Source organism: Spea bombifrons, chromosome 2, assembly GCF_027358695.1.
Source record: "Spea bombifrons isolate aSpeBom1 chromosome 2, aSpeBom1.2.pri, whole genome shotgun sequence".
Taxonomy (NCBI): domain Eukaryota; kingdom Metazoa; phylum Chordata; class Amphibia; order Anura; family Pelobatidae; genus Spea; species Spea bombifrons.
The window spans coordinates 36,418,645-36,434,089 of NC_071088.1; the positions used below are offsets into that span (position 1 = coordinate 36,418,645).

Sequence of the window (15,445 nt, forward strand, 5' to 3'; positions counted from 1 at the left end):
ATGGGTGTTATTTTGCAAGGACGGACATGTTCAATTGTATATAATGCAAAACTGCATAACACTATTAATATAGAGTTATTACAAACGGAGCGCTGCACTTTATTTATCTTTTGTTTGTTTTACTGTCACATAAGGGTTAAGTGTTAAGTGCTGGCAGCTATTTATATTCACTTTATATATCTAAATATCTATTAGAAGTGCCGTTATTCACTCTATTTTTGTACATTTTTCCACATTTAAATTTAAAGGCCTTTTGGCCTATTAGTAGATTAAGATATTTACACAGCTGCCTGTCTATTTGGTATATTGATTATATTTATCACATAGGATACCACCTTTGCCACAAGTCAGTTCGTGAAATTTCTGCCCTGCTAGATCTGCCCTGGCCCGCTGTTAGTGCTCTTATTGTACATTGGAAGCTTCTAGTAATAACAGCTCAGCCACGAAGTGGTAGACCACGCATGTTCACAGAGCGGGGCTGCCGAGTGCCAAAAAGTGTAACGCATAAAAATCACCTGTTCTCCATAGTAGCATCACTCACTACAAAGTTCCAAACTGCTTCTGAAAGCAGACCACAGACAAAGTCTTCCCAGAAGAGTGGAGGTTGTTATAGCTGCAAAAGGGAAGGTAACTCCATATTGATGCTCATGGTTTTGGAATGAGATGTACAACAAGCTCAAATAGATGTGATGGTCATTTGCATCACACAGGGTTTAGATCAGAGAATAGGTTTTCCTGTTTTTGAAAAGTCACTGCTTACAAAAGTAACTGTTAAAGTATCTATTTCATCCAACAGTCACTAAATCAATATAAAAAATCAAAACATTAGGTATTAGTATAAGATCATTATTAATACACCTTTAATCAGGGCCGGCCCAAGGGAAAATGCCGCCTGGGGCGAATTTTAAAATGCCCCCCCCCTTATCTACCCTTCCTCTCCCTCCGTCCCTGCCGCCCCCCCATTATCCACCCTCCCCCTTATCTACCCCCCCCGTACTTACCTTTCAGCAGTCCTGCGGCGAGTCTCCCTGTTCGGTCTTGGTGCCGGCTTGTAATGCTGAGCGCCGGAAATGAAGTAATCTTCCGGCGCTCAACATTACAAGCCGGCACTGAGACCGAACAGGGAGACTCGCCGCAGAGGAGAGAGAGAGGGGCGCCGAGCGGGTACTGACAGCTTGGTAAGCGAAAACCACTTGGCGCCCCTTTCTCTCTCTTTCGCTTTTAAAAAAAAAAGGGGGCTTGGGGCCGCCCCTTCAAAAGTACCGCCTGGAGCGGTTGCCCCACTCGGCTCCATTGTCGGGCCGGCCCTGCCTTTAATACACATATTTTTTTTATTTCTCACTCCCAACGCATATAATTGTTAGGCTCCTCTACCACTTTGTTTCCTCTTATGTGTGTTTCTTAATGTGTTTTGTACATATACCTTGCATTGCATACTTATAAAATCTGTTAGCTGGTTTACTTATTAGTGATTTGTGTCTTTTTAAAATTACCATGCTGATGTCAAATGTAAGAATGTTTCATATCCACAGTAGTACGAGAGCTTTGTAGGAGAAGGAGACATAATATTACAAAATAAGGAGAAATGAACAATGAGAACAAGCAAGGATTATGAAGATATCAGAAATTAAGAGAAGAAAGAAGATCACAGCAAGAAGATAGCAGCAACTGGAGGAGTGGGGCTCTCAGCATCAGGGGAAGGCCGTATTTGGTGGAGTACCACCCCTAAGATCTGAATATAAAGCAGTTTGCTTTTTCACACTTTTTTTTCCAATAAAAACCTCGCCTGTGGCGGGTATTTCATATACAGAAGTTCTAGAAATTAAACTATGGCTTTTTGTTAGATGAAAACCGCTGCCCATATTTTAGTACCATATGGATATCAGCCTTCATAATAGGCTTGAAGGATTAATGCACACTTATCTGTGACTACAACTTCCCTGCTTCATGAAATGAAAACCATTAAGAACACATTAGTGACGTCTGAGAGAATACTGTTTTGTGTAATTGAAAGGTTAAAACTGCATTATTTATTAATTTGTGCCCTCTGCAAAAAAAATTATCTTTATAAAACTGCAGCTTTTTCTTAGTAGATCAGTTAACTAGTAAGATCACGTGGACGTAAATGTGTTATATTAGTGTCCCGTTAAAGGTTTCTGGGCTTTTATAAGTGAGACATCCCATGAATGCCTAGTGATAAACCAAGGGTCGTGATACATGGGTACACAGATCGTTGTGCCCACCCACCTTGCGCTATGCCTACTCATATAAGCTGCACCCACATAAAATGTATCAGTACATTACTACCATAACATGTCCTGATTATCCAAGGATAAGAAACAATGATTCTGTCAAAGTATGCTGTACCTATCCATGCAACAAGGTACCTAGTAGCTACTTTTTTTTTATTATTGTAGTTAATTATGTAGGCTTTGAAAGCTTGCATTAGGATAGAGCTGAGAATGTTAAAATTAGTGAGTCATATGTTTAATCCTATTAAAATTATATGGTATCTGAGTACAGCTTTTATAGATCTCCTAAAATAAAAGGGGATTATTTGTTCCAAGATACTATGCACATAAATGGGCCATGAAGTTTCTGAATGACTTTGACAATTTTCTTTAAAAAAAGATGTTAACAATTGAAACAGGAGGATGATTTGCTATTTTGGTTGCGGTAGCTACGGATAACACGTAGAATGGAAAAAAAGAAATCCAAACTAGATGAAAAGAAGTGCACACTGAAGTCATGGGTGTATTGTACTCTGAACTAATTAGGAAGATGCTGGGATGGTGTTCTTATATGTCTTCATCAGAGAAGATATCAGGTCCCTGACTTCCTTTCCCTGAATGCTATGGCAGAGATCAAATTCTATGTTCTTAAACACACCTGCTTTGTGTTTCCATACGCAGCTACTGTTCATATGTCTAGAGTCTCGTTCTTTATCTCCCTCCTGAAAGACTCGGGCCTAGGCCAGGTGCCGCCGGTATTTTATACATTTTATTTTATACAGTGGGAAGGATTTGACAGAGACAGCCATCCTTGTAAAAACACAGAAATAAACTTTTACTATAAAGCGTTCAAATGGTACGGGCAAGCTGCATCAGTTAAAATGGATCAAACTTCTCATATATCTGCACACACAAATTAATCAGAACATCAAAAAAACAAAAAAAAAGAGTCTATTCAGTGTGTGAATCACCATTAAGCTGACAAATGTTTTGTTCCTGAGTTCTGGCATACTGTTTACATTGGTTACCATATATTTTATAACAGTTACATTGTTAAAGGCTCTCCTTACTCATATACAGTGAAGGGAAAAATTATTTTATCCCCTGCTGATTTTGTACGTTTGCCCGCTGACAAAGACATGATCAGTCTATAATTTTATTTGTACAGTGAGAGACAGAATAACAACAAAAAAATCCAGAATAGCGCATTTTAAATAAGTTATAAATTGATTTGCATTTTACTCAGTGAAATAAGTGTTTGACCCCTTTGCAAAACATGACTTAGTACTTGGTGACAAAACCCTTGTTGGCAGTCACAGAGGTCAGACGTTTCTTGTAGTTGGCCACCAGGTTTGCACACATCTCAGGAGGGATTTTGTGCCACTCCTCTTTGCAGATCCTCTCCAAGTGATTAAAGTTTCAAGGCTGACGTTTGGCAACTCGAACCTTCAGATCCCTCCACAGATTTTCTATGGGATTAATGTTTAGAGACTGGCTAGGCCACTCCAGGACCTTAATGTGCTTCTTTTTGAGCCACTCATTTGTTGCCTTGGCCGTGTGTATTGGGTCATTGTCATGCTGGAATACCAATCCACGACCCATTTTCAATGCCCTAGCTGAGGGAAGGAGGTTCTCAAGATTTGACCGTACATGGCCCCATCCATCGTCCCTTTGATGCGGTGAAGTTGTCCTATCCCCTTAGCAGAAAAACACTCCCAAAGCATAATGTTTCCACCTCCATGTTTGACGGTGGGGATGGTGTTCTTGGGGTCATAGGCAGCATTTCTCCTCCTCCAAACACAGTTGAGTTGATGCCGAATAGCTCGATAGGACAAATATGGCTTGGACAAACTGTTTGTGGGCACTGACAAGCTCTCTGGGGACAAAGATGGCACAGGCAAGCTGTTTAGGGGCAACGATGTACAGGCAGGCTGTTTGGGGGCACTAGCAGGTGTGTGTAAGGGCAGCGTATATAGTCAGTTCATATGTGTGTGGCATTGTATATGGACAGTTTTGCCCCTATAAGAGTATTCCTTGTTGGTCAGGTAATACATAGGCTGCTCCCCCCATCATCATATTCGTTTCTTTAGGTAATCCTGCTGCGTAGCCACTTTGCAGACATTTCCCAGGGACAAGTCTACCAATTATGAGGCCCTCTCTTAGCTGAGAATATTTGGTGCCACGCATAGTTGAGTCCCGGATTAGCAAATTTCTGATGTTGTCACGAATGTTCACAGCTCTATGATACATTCATCTATCTCTTCCTTTATTTACATTGTAACTTTCCACTGTCTAATTTAGACATTTATTACACCCTCCCTGCATTTTCCTCACGATAGAGGAACAGCAAATTATTTCCTCACGATAGAGGAACAGCAAATTAAGCATAGCATTAACTCCTTGTCTCTTCAAAGGGTTAACTTTATTTTTAGCCCCCGTCATCTCACAGGACACAGGATGGAAGCCATTAGGGAAAAGTACTGGTAGGCTCTGTACCCATTCTGTGGACCTCATTTGATGTATTTTTCTCTTCTTTATTTAAAATAGTGTGCATTTGCATTACAGGGATTTGGTAAATGCAGTTTATTAAACAAGATGTACCCAGTCGTGTTAGATGTGTTACATGTTTATAAGCTCTGCGTTTGTTTAAGATCAAGTTACAAGACCATTTATTTGAATAGTTTTCATTAATTCAAGCAAATGTAATTAGTGGTAATCTGTTTGAGCTGCCTAGGCCCCCCTCCACATATGTGGTTACCAGCACACAAGCGTGAAGCTCATTTACTGCTGCTGTGTTATGACTCTTCATGAGCTAACTTACCGATAAGAAAGTAATATTTTTAATGTAGCTTACCAACCAGAGAAAAACAGATCAACTAGGAATTAGACAGCATAGTATAAAATGTCCGAGACGCCTCCAAATTCTATTAGTCGTCCTGAACATCTCAAATTAAAAGTCAGGTAAGTTGCAGCTTCTCCATTTGATACAGTCAAGTGCTTCAGACTCCTGTAATAATATATTCTTTAACCACTGAATATACCTTAGGAAATAAGCACATCTTTTCTTGGATGAGATATATAATATATATATAATAATAAGGTCATTCTTTAATGATTTTTTAATCATAACTACATTTTCATTTTCGAGAGCTTGCTATATATATATATATATATATATATATGCACTATTAAATGTTTTATTTGTGTATAGAACTTAAATTGTAGCATTTGGGACTGCTGAAAAATCTACTTTAATACAAGACCATTTTTAGATTATTAGATCATTTCAAAGAGTTTGATGCATTGTTAGTTACTAAAATGGTATTTCTAAACTTTGTGATGTGAAGTCTACATATATTTATGTACCATTCTATATTATTATTTGTCTGTCTAGAACCAATAGAAAAATATAACATCAGAATGAACGGAACTCTGTGCTAGTAGATCATAATAATTTTTACCAAGATCAATAGAGGGCATTTGAAATAAATCAATGCAAGTTCCTGAAAATTACAAAACCAAATGCAAGGCAACTGCCATCTATCCAAGAACTCAAAGCTGTTTTAAAGGTTTAATAGATCTTTAATAAGTTTTTTAAGAACATGATAACACAGATGGCATGTTTGCAGACCTATTCTTAAATGGTGCATATTAATTTTAACATTGGGATTATTAATACAAATTGCGTTTCTGTTGTCATGTATAGCTTTGTGTTATGAAGCCATGCTCTATTATTTTTTTGTTTTATCGTGGTATACTGTATAATGTTTAATAGCATCATAAGAGAAAAGGATTTAACAGTAATCACAATAGTTGTCAAAACTATATGGGTGTTTTGTGAAATTTTGGTAGTAACCAATCTTATATAACCAATTAAATATATTTACTTAATTGTAATGTCTTGATTGTGATATAACCAGTAAATAACCAACACAAAAATATATTTAATTAATTGTAATTAATAGATGTAATGAAATGGACCACTGCATGTCTAGAGTCATGAAGTAGCTGCAATAGCTTATACTAAAAGGTCATTTATGTATTAAACACTACCATACATAACATCAGTTGTGAACCACTGTGTGTGGATGTGTCATACAGTTCTGTACTTATTATTGTATATATAATTTATATATTCCTTAGTGCTTTACAATGGGTAAACAGGGAGTGCACAACAACAATTAACTTAAGGGCAACGAGGGTCCTGCCTTAAAAGCTTATAATCTGTATATGAGCAAATATTTCCAAGTTTTGTTAATAATGTTGTTGTTAAATATTATCAGTTTTAATGTTATTGTTAATTTTCACCGTTCCCCGTTTGTAGTAGCCCCTGATTGCACTTTAGAAATAAATGTAATGTAACATTGTACTGCTTTAGGGATAGGTTTAGTGTGTAAACATTCATGTTTCTGCCAATCCTAAATAATGTATTTATTGGGGGGGGGGTTTTGTCACTCCAACAATGCTACACACTTACACACACAAAATGTTCACTCATGTAAACGTTGGTCCCATGCAGAATTTTTGACAGGAACACTTGTGAAGTGATAATAGGTGCTGTTGCCATAAAAAACTGAGGCTCAAAAGTTTCTGTAGCATTAAGTGATTAACCCCTTAATGACAAAGCCTGTACATGAACGGGCTCAAAATGCATTGTTTTCAATGGGTTTAGGGACCGCCCATTGTCCTTAAGGGGTTAAATATTTTGTGGAAAAAGTAAAGAAGTAGATTTTAGATTCTAAAGAATATACCGGTATTTAATGTCTTGTCTAAGCGGACTAGCACCTTTAAACATGGTGATATTGAGGATGGCATCTATACGTTATTATTATTTTTGTGGACGTTGGTTTTTATTTATTTATGATTTACTTATATTCAGTGGACAGCATCTTGGTGTGAGTGCAGTATCTGAAAGTGATGTACATCTATCAGCACTCTAACAAAGGACTTTGCAGTGCTTTATTGTTAGTGCTATATGGATTTAGCACTAATGCTTATATATATATATATATCTATATATATCTATATATATCTATATATCACAAACTGCACTTTATAAAGGGAGCACACACTTTTTTGAAAAAAAAATCTTTTTTTTCTATCTTATTTGAGTTTATTTCATCAACTGCACCTTATTCAAAGTTTACAAACGGAAGCAGTTTTTATTTTTTTATTTTTTATATGTATTCAGATTTTTTTCATTGCTGTTTATACTTCAAGACATCATCACCAAGTTGCACATTTTTTTGCACGTGAACGGAGAATCTACCTCATTACAACTTCATGAACTGCAATATTTGCACACATCCCTGCAATTTTTTTTAAGTTGTTTGCTGTTCTGTGTTTTTGCTTCTGTTACAAAGCTACTGTACGACTGGTATTTTTAATTTGATTATTTTGAGAGTCAAGTATCTATTTTTAAGGAAAAGCCATCACATTGTATTGTCTCTATAAGTACGATTTGATTGCAATTCTATTATTGTATGTATTTTGCCTTTTTATACTCCTTCTAGTTTTACGCAAGCACCCTACTTCTTGGTTTACCCTTAAAAAAATACTCATGTATTTTTAGCTGGAAAATATTGATTCCTATGGCATTAAATTATGTTATTTTTGTTTTCATGTGACAGACTGTTCTTCCAGTTTTGAAGATATTATTGCATTGTTATAAGCTGGTCATAAGCATATACTTTATGTATAAGTGTATGAGAGCATGGATGTCTGCGTACAAGTGTATGCAAGCATGGATGTCTAAGTATAAGTGCATGTGAACATGGATGTCTATGTGCAAGTTTATCTGAGCATGGATGTATAGGTACAATGTCCAGGTCAGAAGGACCCTTTCTAAAATATTTTGTACGAGAAAATAGAACAAGTGGTCGCAAGGGTCACCCCTGCTCCCTAGAGGCACGAGCCCCGTCACAGTTGCGACCGCAGCGACCCCTGTACTTACGCCGCTGAGTATCAACCTTTCATACATATCACATTATACTGGCAACATTTTTGTCCTGCTATCGGAAACCCCTTATCTAGTCTAGTTAGATTTATGGGGATTGCTGAGGTTTTTTTTACATTTCCTTTTGTTTTATAAATTATACGTCTGATCCACTCAATTTACCTTTTTCACCTCACATATAGTATTGAAGTAGTTGGGGACACTGAAACACTTGTATAATTAGCATTTTTTGTCTACAACCACAACTCTAGTTACTAAATATGTGTGTTGCTATAAAAGCAATACGTTTATCTTCCAAAAATTTCTTTGCCATTAATACATGTAACCATCACTCATTATTGTGGTATTCTGTTTACATGATAAATTAAGGTGCATAAAACATACTTCTGTAATAAATTCCAATAAATTATATAGTTGTATTATTTAATAATACCCATATAAATAATACCAATTTTCCTAAATCCTACAAGTACAGTATATTAAATGTATTAAATCAGTGTAATAGGAACGGAGATCTTAAGGACAGTCATGTCAATTGTTTTTTTTCTATAAATTGGAGGCAGCTGGGGGTGGTGACCATGTGAAGATATCCTTTAGTTCTTACTCCTGTACAATAGTTTCCAAGAGATAAACCATGATAAACCATATTTAAACATGCTGAAAGTCTAAAATTGAGATGAACGCTTAAAAGTATTTTAATAAACTACAGATGTTTAATTCAAATTATAATTTTCTATCTTTTTGTTCGTAGAATGGGAGTCATTTTGATGGGTTTGGTTCTTTTCTGCATTGCCTTCAAACATGCTGCTCCATTGTGCCTATTGACTGAATATACCATGTTTGTGGAGAAAAAAGAATGTGCCTATTGTCTCGCTGTTAACACCACAATATGTTCAGGATACTGTACCACACGGGTATGTTATTCTTTTGTGTTGCTGTCTTTTCAAATATCAAGTATGCAAAGATATTTCAAATCATCGTGTACTTTGTTAAAAATGTATTTCTGTAACTCAGTACATAATGTTGCGTTCGCTAAATATGAATTGGATCGCATTGGTATATACCCATCTGATAAAACCCTTTTCATTCGTACCTTTCTCACTACATGAGTAAAGAGCTTTCAATGTTTTTAATATTAAAATTGTGCTTCAACTTTAATTTATGTATTTTTCTAAAAATGATAAAAGGGAAAAAACATTATTTAAACAAGTATTAAACATTAAACAAGTATTTCCATTACAATGAAAAATGTTATTGGAACAGCTTAAGAACCTATGTAGCCAAAAGATTTATTTTTATGCTTTTTTTTTTTTTTTTTTTTTAGCAAATATGAAATTAATTTATTAATGTGATTGTTGTAAAGATGGGGACTCTTTTATCTCAGGGTAAATTGGTGGCAGCCTGTGGCAAAGTCAGCATTATCTGATCAATTTCCTGTCCTGAAGTTCTCTCCCGTCCTTATCTCTCTTCTTTTTCCTCCTCCCGCCCTTATCGAGTGTCAGGAACCACTTTTTTTATGCTTTTAATACAATAACTTATTGTGATTTTAGTTTGTTCATTAGGTTAGGGGATTCTAAGCTTGGTGCAACAATTTCATGGATATTGTGAATGTTATTATTTTGCTCCTGTATAGAAAGACCCTCTCTGAGATAGGATAGGATTTTGGATTTTTTATGCATAAAACTCTTTTCATCTTTATTGAATTGCATGTATCATTTACCTCCCTAGTCTGTATCCAACATAATAATGCTCTCTTTGTTTTTTTGCTAGGATCCAAACTTGAAGGAAGGACGTCCTAAATTCCTTTTTTCTCATAATCAGAATGCCTGCATATACCATGAATATATTCACAAAACTATTACCATTCCTGGTTGCCCTATGCATGTCGATGCACTTTATACATATCCTGTGGCCATAAGCTGCAAGTGTGGCAAATGTAACACAAACTACAGTGACTGCATTCAGGATATGATCAAAACAAATTACTGTACAAAACCAAAGAAGTCCCATTATATCAGCTTCTCCAATTATATCCAGTAGAAACATCTTGTTTGGGCAGTTGAAATGCAAAAGCCCACAATTCTTCATAACTGCATATCTTTAGTGTAGAAATTCAAGTCAGTCTTTTGTTACATTCAGCATTATTGGTGGTATATTTATTTCTGTTTGTGATAAATATGAGGCTTCTTTTTTTCACTCAAAAGGAATATAGTTTTGTTGCATAAGCAAAAACATTGCTAAGTCTAAGCCTGTGAACCAAGTACCCATTTTCCAGAAATTATTTTATATAGCCTCAAATATCAAATTTACACATTGTTGAATGTTATAAACATAAGAAATTATCATATTTGCATTTGGGTTCAGGGAAAAACTTATCTAAAAGAAAAAGTACACATTTTTGTATATGCCACACATACTACCAACATTTAGAGGAACATAAAAATACAACTTTTATTTACAAATACAAATTTAAAATAGGTATAACTAAAATGACTAAATGCTGCAAAGTGTATACATAGCAAGTTGCCATTTAAAATACTCGGAGCTGGTAAAATCACCAAAAGTGCAAATTTTCTTCAATTCTGAGCATGAACTTTTTAATCATTGCAGTTTTCCTAAGTGTGCATTGTACCAATTATGACAATAAAATCAATTGAACATTTGTTCTGAAGTTGGGTTTCTTTTGGTATATTATATGTGGTTTTAAGCACTGGCTTAACTTCTAGGAAAAATCAGAACACATACTTTTGACACGCCATAGCACCATACGCTGACACACATGTACATACCATGTACATACACACACACACTAAGACTATATGCCAACACACACATGCATTCATGTTACCACCCACACACGCTAACACCAAATACTAACATGTACTCTTGCTAACTCCATACACTAACACGCACACCATACATTGAGACACTCTACCACCATACACTTACACCTATACATACACTGTCCAATACTATACACTAACACTCATTGTCGGGGCATTGTTGGATAGGGGTAGATTTTCAGGGGATACCTGGGGCTATGTATGTACTCCACAATGCATGATACCGGATGGGAAGCAACAGACGGGCTGAGAGAAAACACAAACAAGGCTGGATCAAAAGGTAACAGGCTGTAATGATACTGATGTGAGCAGGTTTTGGAGTCCAGCAGCCATTTCAGCAAGGTCTTCTGCCAGAAGTAACCCCTCGTTACCCAGATGGTTGAGCCCTTGAGCTTTGAGTGGCAATCTGGTCTTTAGCAGAGCTGAGAGGCTGGGACAGAATGTAGAAGCATAATCGGGCAAGCCGAGGTCAGGAGGTAGGAGAACGCAGCAAAGTCAGGCAGTCTAGAATCGGTAACAGGTAAGTAGAGATCAGTAGCAGGCAGGGACCACAATAATCTGGCAATGGTATAGTGAAAGCTGCTTTTATAGGCAGAGACACAACTGAGGAGAGTTGGCAATTATAACAAGGTTCAGGTTACCACCAGAACCGAGAGGCTAAACTGTGAGAACCGCTGGCGAAACAGTAAGAAAGAAAGCCAGTAACATGGAACTCAAACAGTCTCAGTTCCTGACACAGTCTCTAGATCAGGTAAATGCAAACAGAAAAATGGCACAGCGGATGTTGCATTACAGATGTTTACTTGTGTGTGAGTGTGTGTGCACACCTGTGTGTGATCATGGATGTGCACTTGTGTGTGTGTGTTAGCATGGATGTGCACTTGTGTGTGTGCATGGATGTGCACTTGTGTGTGCATGAGCATGGATGTGGACTTGTGTGTGTGTGATCATGGATGTGGACTTCTCTGTGTGTTTGTGAGCACGCATGTGGACTTGTGTGTGTGCGTGTGAGCATGGATATGGACAGGGGCTGCCCTAAATCTTAATAGAACGGCTGGCCGAGTGGTCGATGATCACAGACACCCTGCCACTTACCTGTGCGTTTCTCACTGTGCAAGCAGCGTCTCTTGTTCCACCACGTCACATGACTCCGCTCCGTTCCGACTTTCCCGGGCGGTAGAAGAGAAAAATGCAGAGGGATGCAGCGGCTCCTGCAAAAGTCTACGAGTGGCACAGAGTGATCTGCAGTTCAGATAAGGGGGTGAGGTAGGTTGTATGAATGAGTATGCGTGATTGAGGGAATGAATGAGTATCTGTAAATAAGGAAATTAATATATGAATGAGTGAATGAATCTTTGTGAATAATGAATGAATGAGTGAATACGTGTGTGATTGAATGGATGTGTAAGTGGGGGGGGAAGCATTGCACAGGGAGGCTGTTTGAGGATACCACAGGCAGGTTGTTTGGAAAGAAAAGTAGGGTAGTCCTATGCTTCCATTCTGGGTATTGGGCAGATGCTGTGAGTGGAATCTGGGTGCTAGGGGGAGGGGCATTAATTCATGAGAGGGTGCTGGCTGGGGGCATCATATAAATCAATACTAAAGGGGGGGCTGGGCGGTGTTCAAAAGAAAAAGGGAGGAATTGTAGGAGATATAAGGTTAAACTCCACTTTAAAACAGATGGATCGTTCATCAGATACTGGAATGTTCCAGAATATGAAAACTGCTGATGCTGTGTATAGTACAGGCTAGCGAGACTTTAAGCATTGTCCAGAAAGAGAAAGGGATGTTATTTATTACTGAAATGTAAGAGGCCCCACATTATTTAGAGTGTATGTAACTGTCCCTACATTCTTGAAACTAGACCCCAAGACAAAGATATAAAAGGTTCGAGAAAATGTTTATCTTTAGAGCTTGCATATTACTGCTATGTAACCTGCATGTTCTCTTTGCGAATACATTTTCTTCCTGTTTTACCAAAAGTTCACTCATCGCCTGTTGGACTTTATTACAGATCGAGGAGTCAGACAGTTTTGCAAACATTTTTAAGATGTTACGTCTGGGGGAGGTGTGTTCTGGTCTAGCATCTGTCCAATAACAGACTATGGAACAAGACCCTATGTTTGGCCGCCGCATTAAATACCAGAGGAAATATGGCTATATGACTTACTTCCCTAAAAATACTACCCACTTCCCCACCACAGAAAATAGCACCAACACAAAAATCCAAACCAACTTTTTATTCACCTGATAAGGATATCAAACATCCATATTAACAACACTACAGGTGCTACAAAATAACAAAGCAAACTACAATCTGCAACCATATATCTACTATCCGTTGAAGAACATTTAAAATATGTATTATTCTTTGTATATAAAACTTAAAAAAAATGAAAAAAAAGCCAACAGATATTTAAACCTATTTACATACAATATACCATTTTTTTTCTTCTTCTATATATAATTTTAAAAGTCCATTATTCTTTTTTTTTTTTTTTTTTTTTTACAAAGGTTAAAAAGAAAAAAAGCACCAACTGTGTCAAAGGTTGACATAATGGTTCTATCCACAATTAGACTTGTACATACACGATGCATGAACAAGATCTACTATTGTTTCACAGCAAATAGTAAAACCCCAAGTTGATTTTTCAACCATCTGTAAAAAGTCAAGTCTTTAAATGACCACAAGAGGTCATTTTTAAAAGGCAATTAAAGTACATTTAGAGGATGTATACATTTTACCTAAAAATCTCTCAAATTGTATGTACTGTAGCTAACATATTAAAGTGTTTTATATGGGACACAAAGATCAAGTATAAAGGAAAAATGAGTAGCACTAAAATGTGAAACTGGACATGCATAACATGTTATTGATCCAGTGGCATTTTATGCGAAAAGCGCCCTTGAGAGGAAAAAAAAACTTTCACATTTTCCCCAAACTAGTTTTCAAAGAACCATTACAAGACCAGGACACAAGGTTATTAGTTAAACCGTGCAAAACTTTCAGATCCACTCATTTGTTCCAAAAGTGTAGCCTAAGCCTACTTCATAATTCATGAAGATATGTTTTAATGTCGGACTGTTGTTAAAAACATAACTCAACAAATGAGATGAAGCCAACTACTGCCTAGTGTAAAAAGTGGCCTAAAGGTTGGAGGAATTTTATTGGACTGCACCATTGGTTGCTAAGGTAATAAAACCATTTTCTAAGTTTGCACTAGAATTGTTCTTTATCAAGACACCCAATGAAGGCAAATGCATTGTCCCCACTTTGCCTCAATGTGGAATTCAAAAATTTTTTTTGTAGCTTTGACAAGAAATCCCACACACTTACCCCATTCGTTTGTATCAAAAACACAGTGCTATTTGTTTGTAATTTAAATTTTATAAAACATAAAAATATGTACAGAAACATGTAGAGATTGTTTTTTGTTTGAGGCAACAATTGTAGCCATATTTTAATTATCCTTAGAAACATAGCTACACTTTAAACAGAATTGGCCCCCATGAACCACAACAAATATAATTTTGCCCTTTGAGAGCCAAATGAGTAACCTATACATGCACTGAAAGGTGTTCTCAAGCTCATAGCATTCAGACTGTTTATGCAGGATATCTGTCCACAAAACAAAAAATATAATATATGTTTTAAAGGAAATCAATCATCACATAAAGAGCAATTCTGGTTTAAAAGTGAACTAATCAGCAGGAACATCATGTTGATTGTTTGATGTCTGCTTCACCACCTGATACATAACCCTCTATGTATCTGCAGGTGAAAACCAAATGCCCAGTATTACTAATACACTAAAACACATACTTTTGCTTGTCATGTGCCAACATGCTCCTTTTGCAGCATCTAGCGATAGAGCTTAAAACTGCACTAAGTTAGTGAATGGCTCATTTGAACATGCCAGCTTCTATAAAGCCACCTGAAGAAATACCTACACATGGAAGCCGGAAATTTGAATGCTACTCTCGGCATATAATATACTTGACTCAGTGAGGCTCTTCTTTCTACTACTTTCACTACCTTGTAAGTCTGTATTTATATTGATAATTATAGCCGTATTCTAGCGTTCCTTGGAACGTGTGTGGAACTATTTAATAAACCGTGTTGAGTTAGTTTCACCTCCATTTATAATCTAAACTTTCCGTTTATACACGTATTATACACGTGTGATTTCAGTATATTAAAACAATGCCTTTACTGTGATAACCCCACGATGTATCACCTTTAACATACAAGTACTCCCAAGCAAGTTGAGCGTTCCACCTAATAATCTGAGCCTCCAATGACTGTTCTTCTACAGAGCATGAGCAGTAATCAAGCAAAGGTTTTTGTTTTAGCACTTTAGTAAGAACACAGTAAACAGACCTGAAGTCAATGGTATTGTACACAACAATGCATG

At 36.8% G+C, this 15,445-nt stretch overlaps 1 protein-coding gene across 1 annotated transcript; it reads left to right on the forward strand.

Annotated features, from left to right (window-relative positions):
- Nucleotides 1-5,174: 5,174 nt before the first annotated feature.
- TSHB (thyroid stimulating hormone subunit beta) lies at nt 5,175-10,470 on the forward strand. The gene is made up of 3 exons (XM_053457528.1): nt 5,175-5,192; nt 8,939-9,101; nt 9,958-10,470. The coding sequence occupies exons 2-3, from the start codon at nt 8,940-8,942 to the stop codon at nt 10,225-10,227; spliced, it is 432 nt and encodes a 143-aa protein (XP_053313503.1). The 5' UTR covers nt 5,175-5,192; nt 8,939; the 3' UTR covers nt 10,228-10,470.
- Nucleotides 10,471-15,445: the final 4,975 nt, after the last annotated feature.